General features: G+C 39.7%; 2 protein-coding genes across 3 annotated transcripts in view; both read left to right on the forward strand.

Annotated features, from left to right (window-relative positions):
- The first annotated feature begins 780 nt into the window (after positions 1-780).
- Positions 781-5,892, forward strand: LOC141431605 (malate dehydrogenase-like). The gene is made up of 8 exons (XM_074092782.1): positions 781-1,145; positions 1,761-1,964; positions 2,382-2,576; positions 2,977-3,177; positions 3,739-3,871; positions 4,331-4,505; positions 4,940-5,081; positions 5,697-5,892. The coding sequence occupies exons 1-7, from the start codon at positions 984-986 to the stop codon at positions 5,076-5,078; spliced, it is 1,209 nt and encodes a 402-aa protein (XP_073948883.1). The 5' UTR covers positions 781-983; the 3' UTR covers positions 5,079-5,081; positions 5,697-5,892.
- A 5,435-nt stretch (positions 5,893-11,327) lies between these two features.
- ninaB (neither inactivation nor afterpotential B) overlaps positions 11,328-15,134 on the forward strand; it is a 37,393-nt gene continuing 33,586 nt past the window's right edge. Inside the window, exon 1 of one of the 2 annotated variants that reach the window (XM_074093416.1) lies at positions 11,328-11,507. The gene's annotated coding sequence lies outside the window, so the exon portion shown is untranslated. The remainder of the gene's footprint in view (positions 11,508-15,134) is intronic. The other variant, XM_074093419.1, reaches the window with a different exon arrangement.

The following is a 15,134-nucleotide window of genomic DNA, read 5'->3' on the forward strand; positions in this document are numbered from 1 at the left end:
GTTCTTGATACGTCGTAAAAGGAAACTATGTCATTTTTGGGAATTCCAATGGGAATTTAGTACACTCGAAATAAGAAATTGTCCAATATCGATATCGGATTTCGTAGTGTAAAATCGTTCTAATAAGAATGCATCGTCCCATATAGATGGAGAACGATTAATTGTAACCTTTAGCCAAAGAACAAAAACTATACCAAAACTATACCCAAAGAGTATTTATATTATATACCTTAAGCCGGCCATACACGTTACGGTCCACCGCACAGGTTACCTGCGCATGTTTGCCTGCACAGGTCAGGTAGCTTATATGGGGACCTTCCGGTGTACCGGAGCGGTCTTCAGTTTATTTGCGATGGCATCGAGTAAGGACGAGGACGCACTAACACTACTAGGCGTTGCGTTAATTTTGAGGAAAAACGATACAAGAACAGTAAAAAGGAAGCGAAAAAAGTGGTGTAAGCATTGGTTATTAAAAAGAAAAACATGTACGCACACACGCACAGGTTCACCGTACGGTGCGACCGGAGCAAAATCTATTTTCGAATTTGCTTCGGTTGCCTGCGCACATTGACTTATATTCTACGTTAGTACATATATATCGATGCCTGCGCAGGTCAAGAAAACTGCACAGGTCGGTCGGCATACACGCTCCGGTCGACCTGCGCAGGTACACCTGCACAGGTAGACCTCTCCGATAAACCGTAACGTCTATCTATGGCCACTTTTAGGTATATACCTAATTCGAAGTGACATCAAGTCAGTCCAAAGAGTATAAGTACCTATGTAGAGTCAGTCAAAATCAAATTCTCAACATGAGTAGATAGTTAAAATTATTAAAAATAGAAAAAAAACATCAAAATTAAATGAAAAAAAATTGTAAGAATTACCAATTAATATCAAACTATATCTACCTAGTTTTTAATCAAAAATAACAAAATTAAATGTTAATTACCTAAGTTATAAGTAAATTTAAATCTCATGAAATGTCGGTAATGTGCCGTCAAGCCCGTCGCTTGCTGCCAGCGGCGTCGTCGCTCGTGTTCCGAAGAGCTGGCTACCAGAACTGGGTGTCTTCTAACGCGTTGGCTCAGCTGGAGAGCGAATGCGAGAGATGCTGCTTCGTGCCGCGATTCCCGGAGCGCAAGGTTTGCTGTTTCTTTTATTACGAAAATTGTGGGGCCCTGGGGTTCACACTTGGTGTTTACAAGTTAAACAAACTAATGTTGATTTTATCGAAAACAGGGCATACAGCGGGGGTGGGGAGCCCTTTATATCCTCGGAGCCCGGGGTCGCCGTTCAAAAAGCCCTTTAAATAGATGTGCCCTTGATTAAGCTCTTCAAATTTGACGCCTACTAAAAATATACGCAACAAGTTACCAGCTTGCAAAAATAGATTCATCTTCTAATATATAAAATTCTCGGGTCACAATGTTTGTAACCAAACTCCTCCGAAACGGCTTGACACGATTTTTATGTTTTTTTTGTGTATGTTCGACAGGTCGGAGAATAGGACGTAAACTATTTTTCATACTTTTACGCGGACGAAGTCGCGGGCAACAGCTGGTATTTTTTTAATAATGATACATGCTGCGCAATTAAGATTCAGTGGTGGTATAGCGGTATAGCACGCAGCACGGAATGCTGAGGACCTGGGTTCGATTCCCAGCGCTGGTCTCTTTTTCAGGTTTTTCTGTGCATCTATGTTTCAGTTTGTATTTTTAACATGCTGCGCAATTAATTGCAAGGTTTCTATGGCATAGGTGACAATAATTGGCGCTGGCAGCGACGTGGGGCAGATCACAGCGCTGTTCCTAAAACAGCAGTGCCTCGTGAAGACGCTGGCATTGTACGACGAGATCCCGGAACGGTATGTGCTGGGAGTGGCCAACGATCTGGCTCACATTGACACCAGCACTGAGGTTGAGGCCTATCAGGGCCGCGCTTTCCTGAAGCCTTCGTTACATGTAAGATTTGGTATTATAGAAATCTTATCTATCAGGTAAAGTAGCTCAGATTTTTACGGATACGAGGTACCTACCTGCTAATGTGCTTGAAATTGAAGAAGAAGAAAGGTGTTTATACCATCGTTCTATCGTAAATCTGCCAAATCATGACATTCCTTGGCACATCGTGAAACGGCAGCATTTTAAAAATACCTACCTACGGCAGATCTTGCTGAGAGCAACATATTCGTCGATATTGCTAGTTACGTTCGTGGCACGTCGTCTTAGCAACTGTTCACTCACTGTCATTTTAGAAGTGGGAAGAAACAAAATAGTGCGCGTGTTTACACAGAAATGCCCACTAAACTCTTGCAGTTTTAATTGAACTATCATTAATTTTATTGATTTTCTCTGTACACGTTAAATTTGTTTACATAGAATACAGATGTAGTACTGATTTGTGGCGGCTGCTACATCACGCCGCCTTGCTGCAACCAGTCAGATCGGGAACTGTTCTTCAAGAACATGACGCAAGTGCGGACCAGCACTCTTGCCATTGCACAGTTCGCCCCCCACGCCATCATCGTAATACAGACGCCGCCCGTCGACTGCAACTTTGCTTTGTGCATGCATGTTAGTACCTATTTATTCAAACAAATGTCATCATCATCATCATCATATCAGCTATAGGACGTCCACTATTGGACAGAGGCCTCCCCGTTAGACCTCTATTGCTTCGGTAGAAAGGAGCCTGCATCCACCGTGAACCCGCGGCTTTAACCAAGTCATCCAGTTGGTTGACGTCCTTCGCTGCGCTGGCCGGTCCGCGGTCTCCATTCGAGAACTTTTCGGCCCCAACGGCCATCTGTGCTCTGTGCTATATCTATAGGTATAGCCTGTCCATTGCCACTTTAACGAGCTAATTCTCTCCGCTATTTCGGATGTATGTCGGGAACAATTGCTTTGAATTTCTCGGATCTTCCATATTAGTGTAATTGCCGTATACTTAATACATACGTATCTACAACCGCAGACGCTGAAGATGGCGCGTGTGTACGACAAGCGGCGACTCCTGGGCATAAACGCCGTGAACTCGATGCGCGCCAACCAGCTGTACTGCTCCATGACGAATCGTGACCCCGCCCTGAGCACTGTGGCCGTAGTGGGAGGCACGAGCCGTTGCACGCGCGTGCCGGTGTTCTCCCAAGCGCCGGACTCTGTATGCGTGCCTGACGTATGTATTGCACCGAGCATTGTAACAAAAGACGAAATTTTTTTCACAGTTTGTTTTTAAATCCAACCCTCCCCTATGGGCCGGCAATGTGCCGGCAACTCATCTCAACTTGACTTAAGTTATGTGCGGCGGGAATTGATTTACATCAGGTGACACGCCTGCTCTGTGCCCCCTATCATGTAAAAATAAATAAATAGGATGGCATACGCACCATCCTTCATAAACAATCGCAACAGCATTGCCGATGCGTTGCCAGTCGAGGGGCTTAGATTAGATAGAATACTTTGTGCCAGTCACTTCACACTATCTTACTCTCCATGCAATCCAATGTTCTCCAAGCACTGCTGCATGGCATGTCAGAATTAGCGAGTAATATCGTGGTAACGATTAGGATGGACCATGCACTTAGTCTTACAAGCCCTAGATGAATAAAATCCAGTCATAACGGTTGCTTCGAACGGGGGACATGCATAAGGCTAATAAATAGGAGTATTTATCGTTTGTAAGTATCTATTTCCTCCTGAATCGATTCTGAGAAAAACTTTAACGGTAATGTTTCAGTCGCAAAAGGAGTGCATGACTCGCCTGGTCCGGGAAGCCGATGACATCATCTGCAGAGTGAAGAGCAACACTGAGCAGGGACACCTTTCCATTGGTTTCTCAACTGCAAGATTCGTAATGAATCTTATGATAGGTTTTTATCTAATGTCTACTAACTATGTAATTTCAATTTATTTGAACTTAAGTACGTACAGTCTGAGTCAAATTATAAGAGAGCGGCCAAGGAGCTTAAATTTATATGACCATAGAAATGAATATTGAGACTTGTTCATCTATATCTCAACTTTGAACATTTTAGCAGCTTCTTTGTATTTGGTGCTGACTGTATTGTAATAAGGTATGGGACAATTAATGGGACAACTAAATAGATAAGTAGTTTGAATTGCCCAGCAGTTGCAACAGTCTCATTATACCTTTTATAACTCTACCGAAATGGCATATATAAATAAGTAGGTATGCATCTGCTGTAGCATACTTCTATTATGAGGAAAGGTGAGTTATCTATCTCATTGAAATACTACCAAGTAATCTAGAGCACTCAACTTTATATTCAATCACTGATTTCATTAGACTAACTAAACATTTTCCCCAGGTCTGTTTGTGAAACCTATAGAGCTTGACAGTGCTTTAGTAGAACAGAGCGACCCCGAGGCGTGCCAAGGTTTAAAAATATGCGCCACGCCCGTGAAGTTCGGAAAATCAGGCATCATGGAATGCACCATGCCGGAACTGAACGAGATGGAAACACAACTCCTACAAGACGCCAAGTTAGTACCTACCCTTTGAACAATATTCGATTAACACTAGAAAGCTTTTGAACCGCTGTCAAAGAGTATTGTAAAGTATAGGAATACCGCTGTCTTGTGTTCTACGACAAGCGACGGATATCTATATACTTACAACCAATCACCATCACGTGTAGTTTAGTGTGAGGTAGTCGAGTAGCAAGATACCTATTATTCATGTTTAGTTCATAGATATGTTTGTTGATCCATGTTTTGTTTTGTGGTCATCAAGCAATTCAATCTCTGGTGCTGCATTGTCATGCACGCATGTAATGAATTCACTATTTCTTTCCGTCAATTGGTACAAACGCTTAGTATTATACACACAGTGAGGTATAAATTAAGCTTGAGCGAGCTGGTAAATCACAGGCGGTGTGAAATCATGGAACCTAACTGAATATGACAACGTTCAACAGGTGCGATCTAGAAGACATGTTGAACCTGGGCCGCTGCTACGCTGTCGGAGACGAGTACTACTTGCATCCGTGCCGTATCTGTCCCTGCCCCGAGTGGCCGCCCTGCCCCGCCTGCAAAGTCTGCAAAGCGGATAACTAATAAGTATAAAATACATGCCACGGAATATCTAGTACTTATGTACTTTGATAAAAAATTCACTCCATTCCCCTCCATATCGGACTGCCGACCCGGAGGTGTCTTCTCAAATGAGAATGTTTGAATTCTACATAATTAGTTTCCACACAGGTCCAGTGTGGATTGGGAACGGAAACACATCAACTATTTAGCAGGTACGAATGTGTAGAACATTAAGGGCCTGATGTTGCCGTTTCTGTTTATTCGGTGAAAAACAAGCAGATACAGCATCACAGATCACAAAAATTATCAATCATTGGTGAAGTAGGCCCTAAGTCTAACAAAGTCAAGATACGAGTAGTGTAAGCCCTACATTTCGAGAATTCCAATGGCAATTTAAATCCATCTGTTAGATCTAATGGTTCAAGAAGTAAAGGCGATTTCAGACTAGCGTTTTGTTTGCGCGTATATTTAAGCTACGCGTGGAAGCGCGTACAAGTGCGGTTTTGTTTTCTTCAAGTGTTGAACACATTCGGTTTAATCTAGCACGCGTGTAAGCGCGTATGGCAAAACGACTGTTGGTATACGCGCAGTATAATCGTTAGTCTGAACCCGCCCTAAAAGCTGGCGATGTTATACCAGGTACGATTTGGAAGACATGCTGACCGTCGGGCGCGGCTATGCTTTCGGTGACGAATACTACGCGCCTCTGCAGTCCCTGCCGCTTCTGCAGACGCCCACTCAGCTAAAGCTACATTGACCGACAAATTGTACTTATTCACAAAAAAAAGAAGTAAGTAATTAAGCAAAAACATTTTTAATATAATTTATTTTATAACATTGCGTTTTACTGTTTGATACAAAAAGCCACCAGCGAATCATGCTGAAATCGATTAAGCCTAGTTTGGATCTGCAAGAAAAATCGTGCAGGTTCCATTACACGACGCTCGATTGACCGTAGTCTTTACGAGCTTGCAACGCAATGCAACTTGCATGTCTAAACCGGGCTTTATTTTTAACCCCCGACGCAAAAAGAGGAAGTTTGACCGCTATGTGTGTCTGTGTGTCTGTGGCAGCGTAGCTTTTAAATAGGTGGACCGATTTTAATGCAGTTTTTTATTTAAAATTAGGTTTTCTAGCGATGGTTTTTAGACATGTTTCATCAAAATCGGTTTAGCCGTTTTTGAGATGTTGAACTTAAGTGACAAAGTCGAGGGTTTTCCAACTTTTTGTTGGTTAGGTTATTTTATTATTAGCATGTTTTCGAGTTTCTTTTTTTAAGTTTTACTAATATTTGTAAATTTTTTTTTGAGTGTCCCGTTTTACTAATTTATTAAGTAAGTTTTAAATTTAAGTCGTTGTTACGGTGTTAACAAAAATAATCTTAGTCATGAGAAGTTTTGCTGTAAATAGCACCTGGAAACGTCATTATTTTATTACCATAACCTAACCAACAAAAAGTTGGAAAACCCTCGACGCTCGACCTCGACTTTGTAACTTAAAAGTTCAATATCTCTAAAACGGCTAAACCAATTTTGATGAAACATGTCTAAGATCTATTGCTAGAAAACCTGCTTTTAATTAAAAAAAACACATTCAAATCGGTCCACCCGGTGCCGAGCTACGGTGCCACAGTGAAATATTGATCTCAGAGAAAAATTGTATAATTTTTTTTTGTAGAGAATTTTATATAGATTACTTATGTTTTAGAACATTTTTGCTGTGGGCCAGCGTTTACGAGTTATTTACGAAAAACTAAATGAGACTTTTACACAACTCCAATCAGTACTTTTAGTATGTGGTCTAAAACACCATTCCCTACAACTATGCCAAAATTCACTTATACGCGAGTTTTTTTCCCCCGAGAGGCAGTTTTTGGTCTTCGTTGGGTAGGCTATATACTCGAACTATGACACGTATTAAGTATGAACACATATCCTACATTCCTACTATGGTAATTATAAGTTTATAAGTAATAGACAAAATATCGAGCCAATAAAACTATTTAGACTACTAACCAATTTTTCTCTGTACCTAATTCTTGAAATACACAATACACTTAGTTTACGACTTCTGACATCTTCTGACATGTTGTCTGTCATTGTACGAGTAAGAGTGCTTCTGTGCTTCTTGATTTTTTTGTGCGTTATTTAATTTATTTCCCGGTGTTGACTATCCTAAAACACCTTAAATACCCAAAATACAGTGATAACGTAATTTAATAATAATTTCCTTACTCAATCTATGAGTGTTATGAAAGAAGTGTAAAAGTAAAAGTTTTTTTCGTAAATGAATTTTGTGGAGAAAAGCGACGCAGGTCAATCAGGCAGAGCACCTAAGCGCTCACTGTTTCTCTGCGTTGAAGTGACAGAGAAGCAATATGTCGTCGGCGTGGCGTAAGTCTTTACTCATCAAAAAATTGCAAATAAAATAAATGCAAAGAAATTACGATTTAGATTTAAGAAATAACACAATAGCTATTATTATTACATTTTGTTCGTAAATCAGACTTAGTAATTTGATTATAGTGTCTTTATAAATAACGGAGTATTTATGGTTTCTAAATCAAAGTAAGAGCTTACTTTGGAAATAAAATCTATCAAGCCAAATTAGTTTAATCGTGTTTTGAAAGCAATGACTAACTCAGGAATACGATCAAGATTATCGTAATATTTTTTTTATTACCACGAAATACACCAATTTTATACCACGTCTCTTTAAAAATAGCAGTGAGTGGTGTTGGTCGCCTCTTAAGATATCTTAAGTTAGTTCTTTCATATGTATTAAAACTCGTAATACTCGTAGTACAAAAGAATGTAAATAAAGAATCCTTACTTATGTATGATCTTAGGAAAAGTTGCTGAATTGTAAACCCTGAATCAACTTACCATAGGAATAGGGCAGACGATTCCAGTTTGAGCCAAAGTTTTGCCAACGTATGGGTCGTTATTGATCATGTCACACAACTTGAAATGCATTTCCACGAAGCTGCGTTTATACTCGTTGTGTAGGCACTCGTAAAATACTAAGTGCACCTGCGATGTAATGATAAGGTGTTGTACTACGGATCAAGTACTGTCAGAATAGGAATGAACGGTTGTGAAACTCGAATAATCTACGCATCGTCTGATTACAGCAGTACCTACAGAGGCCTTGTTGTCTAAAGCAGTCGGAATCGGTGTACTGCCGTTTCGACAAAATATTTTTCGCCAAATTTCACTTCCCAAAAAACTTATCGCAGTGATTTCATTTCCCAAACGAATCTTTAGTATATTAACATTTCGCATTTTATTCCTTTGGTCAAATTATCATTTGGAATAATTTTACATTGTTAAGTTTCCAAAAAAATGTTTGTTCAAAACTTTGATGAACGATACTACTAGATTCAAGGTCCCATACAAAATCAAAGTGAAAAAGTGGCCGTACTCATAGCGATATCTGTTTTACCTTCTAAATTAACTTAAAGTATACCTTAAGTATAAGCAACAAAGATCCAAATAATAATAATTTTATTTAATACTTACGACGTTTTGTCACAAGACGAGCAAAAGCGTTCGATAAACAAAAGAACTTAAGTTTCAAAAGGATGACATTCTATTTTAGGAACAGGGTAATAATGGAGCCGCAAATATATAAGACAGACATTTTTTTATTTGACAGAGATGTAACACAAACAAATACAATTATATACTAATATTTACATTTACAATTTATGACCTGAAATGAAATGTACCTACTTATAGATAATTTACTAAATTTTAAATCATTTATTCATGTCAAGAAAACAAATAATACAGATTTAAAAAAAAACATTTAGACTTAAGAAGAGCTTCATTATCATCATCTCAGCCGTAGGACGTCCACTGTTGGACATAGGCCTCCCCCATAGACCTCCAGTCGCTTCGGTTGGCAGCGGCCTGCATCCACCGTGAACCTGCGGCTTTAACCAGGTCATCCGTCCATTTCGTTGGTGGACATCCTACGCTGCGCTTGCCGATCCGCGGTCTCGACTCGAGAACTTTCCAGCCCCAACGGCCATCTGTTCTCCGTGCTATATGGCCTGCCCATTGCCACTTCAAAGAGAAGAGCTTAAGGCTAGTCGAAAAGGCCCCCTCGAGTTGTCCCTGGTGCAAAGGTACCCATTAGTAAATGTATAATTGACAACATTTCGATTTGACGACGTCGATTCTATTAATACCGCTGCCTGAACTTTCTGTTGTTTGACGTGAATTTGCAATTGACGGTAATATTATAAATAGTATACGGCTTCAACTTGAAGCTTTACGACTTCTTTAATAATATAGCTGGTCTTAAGTGATAACTCCTCTACTCCATCTCACCACACTTAATCTTATATTATTTTAACATTTTATATAACTATACCTGCACTTTGGGAATCACCGTTTTCTGTAATTCTGCGTCTTTTGGCTATTTCCAGTTATGTCAAATTTGTCAATAAATAGTTGAATTTTTGCAAGGCCCATAAAGTTCTTCTTATCTGTCTTTTGTGACAATATATATCCTTTCTACACAGCAAAAAGGATTACTAGGAAATCTACAAAAAAAAAACATTTTAAAATGAGCACTACTCCATGGATTTTTTGTTCCAGAACCGCCTATTATTGGCAAGATGGTTGGACAAACAATAAATTATTGATTTTTAAATGTTAACTGCTATTTTTTACGTATTTTAAATGAAATACTGACTTGTACTTACCTAAAGAAAGATATTCTTTCCGAAACCTTAGCGTAATGGTGGCTGCTTTCGCAATTTTTAAACGCACAATTGTGGTATTTTTCACGTCCGCACGTTGGCTGTGGTTGACGCGTAGGTACTGTCAGAAATAAGAGCACAAAATAAATTTGTGCTCTTATTTCTCTGGCCGTTTTCAGAGCTGTGACCTTGAATCTAGTACGTATTGATGATCGAAGGTTCAAAATGACACTTCGCACACGAACCAACCACAGAAACCAACTGCTACTAGAAAAGTAGGTTAGGTTAGGTTAGAACTGCGTCCCCCACAGAAACGAACTGCTATCAGAAAATAAGGTTAGGTTAGAACTGCGTCCACCACAGAAACGAACTGCTACCAGAAAAGTAGGTTATTATGCCATGCAATATTTTGGGAAGAGTGTTTTATGCCAAACGTTACATTTGACTAAATAATACTTGGTAATATGAAACATGATTAAATAATTTATCTGTGAAACAATAATTTGCCAAAAAAATACTAACTGTAAAATTGCGATAAGTTGTTTTAGCAAATGATTAATTACCAAATGATAATTTGAGTAAAATATTTTGGGATGTGATACTTTGGGAAAAGTTTTTTGCCCATACATTAGTACGTTTTTAATAACATCTGCCAAGACACTAACGACAAAAAAACTATAGCTTAATATCCGCACTTTTCTTCCAAACTAAACTTAGGGGGACGCATCGAGTCCTTGGTGAAAACCGCTGCGAAAAAGCTTGGCATCCTTTCCAAAGTTAGGCGATACTTTACTGCGGACCAGCTCCTTCGCCCTTACAGAGCCTGAGTCCGATATTGCATGGAGTACCTATTGCCGTCACCCATAGGACGGCTCTGCCCAGTACCTTTTGGCTGCTTTGGATTCGGTGGAACGGCGAGCGATGAAACTCATTAGCGGCGATTGAGTTCGCCACCGCAGAAGTGTAGCTTGTGCTTCGGTGCTACACAATCTTATTCCATCAGTTCCTTCCATTCACAGATCGACCAGAAGTAGGCGGAATCTTCACCTTTATGTTGTCAGCATCCCTAAACTTAACACAAAGCGTTTTCGCTCGCCTTTTATTATCCGGCTGGATAGCTAAGGAGCAGAAAGCCCTGCCAGCTTCTGTGTTTTCTGATCGCTACATTGCGGCTGTCTTAAAATCTAACGTGAATGAACATTTATTTGGCAAGCGTGCTCCACCTCAGTCAACATGTTTGCTTACCTACCATCAAGCGTGATTGTGTTCAAATGCAAGCCTATTACTGTATATGTATAAAAAAAATACAAAATAGGACAAAAAGATATGTAACACATCATTAACAAATAACGAGTTGTGTAGTGTTAATTAACATTACATAGATAAAAATACAAACAAATTCATCACTATCATTATCAATCGTTTAGACATACAGACTCTAGGACACGAGTATACTAAATCATAACTTAATAATATTTTGACTACCTTAGGCCGTATTGTCTAACGCGCTGCCATTAGCGTTCGCATTCATCATCTGTTTCTACCCTCATCCTACACGAAGTGACAGAAAGAAAAGGTAAAGACGATTGTGATACCAAGTGCGTTAAGCAATAAGACCTGGGTTCACCACTGCTTTGACCCGTTGAAGGTGCAACGGACTTTAGTGCGACTTTGACATTCATGAGCGGCGAACGGACTAATTTTTGATTGAGACTCCGAATGTAAGCGTGAACCTGCACGTAAGTAACAATTCACTACTCAAGTAAGTTAAATTACATCTTGTTCAAGTGATTAATCAGCTAATAATATTGTAATACCACAATAAAAACATTTTATAAAATAAACGTCACGCCATCGTACAATCATAGCCTAAAGCATGCAGACGTTCCCATTCAAAATTGGTTGTAGGTAAAAAATTGTGACTGAACTTGAATGACAATTTGTTTAATTGATTTATACCCAGTTTGATATTTTTGAATATTTAAATATTTATTTTATGTTCTTTCTTTTTAGTCTAAATAATATATTTTTTTTTGAAGCCAAAAAGATCGCGTAAAGACAGCAGGGCTATTACGAAACTCGAAGTTCGTGTCTTGCGGTCCCTCTGACACTTACTGTTTAATACAAGAGCGAGAGCTTAGAGACCGCACGACACGAACTTCGAGTTTCGAGTTTCGTAGTAGCCCTGCAGGAGGCTCTGATTCAAATCCCTTCCGGCATTCCGAAAATCTTTCGCTTTTAAAAAATCTGATATTTCGTTGAGCAAGCATACATTGCTAATAAAAAACAAAAATATATATAATACTAGCTTTTGCCCGCGGCTTCGCTCGCGTTAAATTTGGAGTAACATACATTTACTTTCTGCGATCCTTTTTTCGTGTTTTGATTAATTTTTCGGAGGATTATATGGAAATACAAATACAGACAGATTTCCTTTTAGACAGATGGTGCAAATTTTGTAATACAAAAATCGACCTACATACGTAATTAAGTAATTATGATTCTTACCAACTTTGAAACCCTGCTTCGCTGATTCAGGGTTGGAATTTTAGAAAACGTTAAAGCACATACTAGTTACGCGTTTCTTTTGCCCGCGACTTCATACACGATATAGGATTATATCCCGAGAAATTGTAAAGTTCCCGCGGAACATGAATAACTGATCTATTTTAATATTCTTAATTGTCGATTAGAGACACATTGTAGCTTTCTATTATTGAAATAATTTTGAAAATCTGCCTCAAAATTGAAACTTATTTTTATTCTGCGGAAAGTTTGCAATTTTTTTTAAAGTTAGTAGTCTAATGTCAATCAGGGATAGTGTATCTTTCTATTGATAAAATAATTATTTAAATCAGCTCAATAGTTTCAGAGATGACCCCCAACAAACAAAGAAACAAACAAAGTTGAGATATATTCCTATTCTTTCTATTTCTCTAATCTTTGCCCTACTGCACCTCTGCATTACTTTAAGTCCATCTATGCCAAATTTCACACCGTAGCATGCTGAACGGTTGTGTTGCTCTGAAGATGAGCTCTGGTTGAGTTCGAAACGCGTCCGTGTAAAGTGGTGGTGGTGATAGATGGATTTGTGTGATTTGTGTGTTCTTACAGTGTGGAGGTGGAGGAACTGCATGAACACACATTGCATGGGCACAAAAGTAGCTATCATAAAGGTCGCGGGTGGGCAAAGTAATTGTGTCAGCTCTTTGCACGTACATGTAAAATTTCGTATCTATGCTATCAGCCCTTGAGGAGTTCCGTCATCAGTACGAAGCCCTCAGCACTTGAGGTTTAAACGATTGATGATTGCAGTCCCCGTATTTACAATTTTTAGTACAAGCTTTTTTGTTGACTGTATCTACTTGCGTTGTCCTCCAACTACATTTCCATACCAAATTTCAAGTCGATGCCCAATAACCGGTGAGGAGTTCCGTCCTGCGGATACTATCCTGGCTAGACGCCGCTAGACCACCAGGATGTCACTACCAGATTATTGTATTGTCAAAGGGCACGTATCTGAAAATCGAAAATTGGAATATCGATAGTTATAATATCGACCGTTAAGCCGTGGTGGCCCAGTGGTTTGACCTATGGGCTCTCAGAAAGCAGAGGATCGTGGGTTCAAACCTCGGCTCGCACCTCGTGAGTTTTTCGAAATTCATGTGCAGAATTACATTTGAAATTTACCACGAGCTTCACGGTGAAGGAAAAACATCGTGAGGAAATTGCAGGTTTGTGCATGCAGGCAATTTTAGTTTTTTATTAAGATAAAGTACTTTATCATAATTTTTCCGTTAGTAATTTTCACTCACCACGCCGAAACATAGCAGTGCGAGCTAGCTTTGCAGCAGGATTAGTATAGTAGGTAAAGTGGTGGCAGTGACCCGGGTGGATCTTAAGTTCTGTCGCCTATTTTTAACCGTTTCTCATTTAGGGCAAACTGACGAAGGGTTTCCACGTGACCGAGAAGTCGTGTGCAAGGCAACGAGTTAAAACCTTTCTTGGTTTTTGGTTATTTGGCGACGTGAACTGATCCTAAGCTAGTCACTTTAACCGGCTTGTATTATTTTTTTTGTATTTTAATAGTAGTCTAACAGATCGCTTTTAAGCAATAAGACCCCAGCCTTTTTATTTTTATAATGATTTGAGACTGAAAACAATTACTTTATAGATAGCTACATCTACGCAACATGTGTTTATGCAGCTCCACCACCTCCATACTATAAGAGCACACAAAAAATACACAACCCCAACTATCACCACCGCCAAACAGCTCTAACGCGTTTCGACCTCAACTAGAGTTCATCCTCAGAGCAACACAACTGTTCACCATGTAACCATGTCGTATTTACGTGAAATATTATCATTTCAGTCTGTTTCTACGTGAGTTAACTAAGTAAGCAAATGCTATGTACAAAAGTAAAAAGGAATTAGATATTTTACATATACTTACTCGTATGTGTACCAAATTAAATGGTTTGCCTTGAACTATTCGTCTGATGTTTGGAGCAAAGTTGGTGCAAGCTATTGTAATTAAATCTTGTCCGTTGTCCGTTGTCGAATTAACGGCAGCAAAGACAAAGCGCAGGAAACATTTTATTAAATTACTAGCTTTTGCCCGCGACTCCATCCGCTTAGAATTTGTTTATCGTTACCCCGTGGGAACTATGCATTTTTCTGGGACAAAATTATCCTATGTCCTTCCCCGGGACTCAAGTTATCTGTACACCGAATTTCTTCTAAATTAGCTCATCGGTTCAAATGTTCAGAGGTGATGATGACGATCCGGCCGATTTCGGCCATGGCGACCACCTCGACTCCTAGTTAGTTATTTGGCGCTCATGCGCTCTAAGATGGCTTACATAGCATCTTAGCTGTGAACGTACGTCCGCATTGTCGGCACGTAAGCACACCGTCCACGTAATTATAATACTTAAATGGCAGCAGGTGGTCGAGACTTACGCTCGTCGCGTTTAGTATCGAGGTCGGCTTTACGCTGCTCCTCAAACTCGCGAACTTGCCTCTGCACTGTCCTGCGCCACACAAGCCGCTGTGCTGCCAAATCTTCCCATCGCGATGGCTCGATGCGACACCTTTTCATATGTCGCATCTTTGAACCGAAGGAGCTGACCGCCGTGGTGTCTGAGGTAACCAAACAATCAGACTTACAAACTTTCACATTTATAATACATATTAGTGGGAAGCTAATGAGTTTTCGTAATACAAGTTACGTATACTTAAGGGCCGCGCAAAATAGGTCGGCGGTCCAGATCCGGACCTCGGTCGCCAATTGATGACCCCTGCGCTAGCCTACAACTAGCAAAGTTTTTTAGTGTTGGTCCTTATCACGTTTCTAGAATCGC

Source organism: Choristoneura fumiferana, chromosome 10, assembly GCF_025370935.1.
Source record: "Choristoneura fumiferana chromosome 10, NRCan_CFum_1, whole genome shotgun sequence".
Lineage (NCBI taxonomy): Eukaryota > Metazoa > Arthropoda > Insecta > Lepidoptera > Tortricidae > Choristoneura > Choristoneura fumiferana.

Coding starts and splice junctions, on each gene's coding strand:
- LOC141431605 (XM_074092782.1), top strand. CDS start 984: ATGTCGGTAATGTGCCGTCAAGCCCGTCGCTTGCTGCCAGCGGCGTCG. Junction 1,146..1,760: donor CGCGATTCCCGGAGCGCAAG/GTTTGCTGTTTC, acceptor TCTATGGCATAG/GTGACAATAATTGGCGCTGG. Junction 3,178..3,738: donor ACTCTGTATGCGTGCCTGAC/GTATGTATTGCA, acceptor GTAATGTTTCAG/TCGCAAAAGGAGTGCATGAC.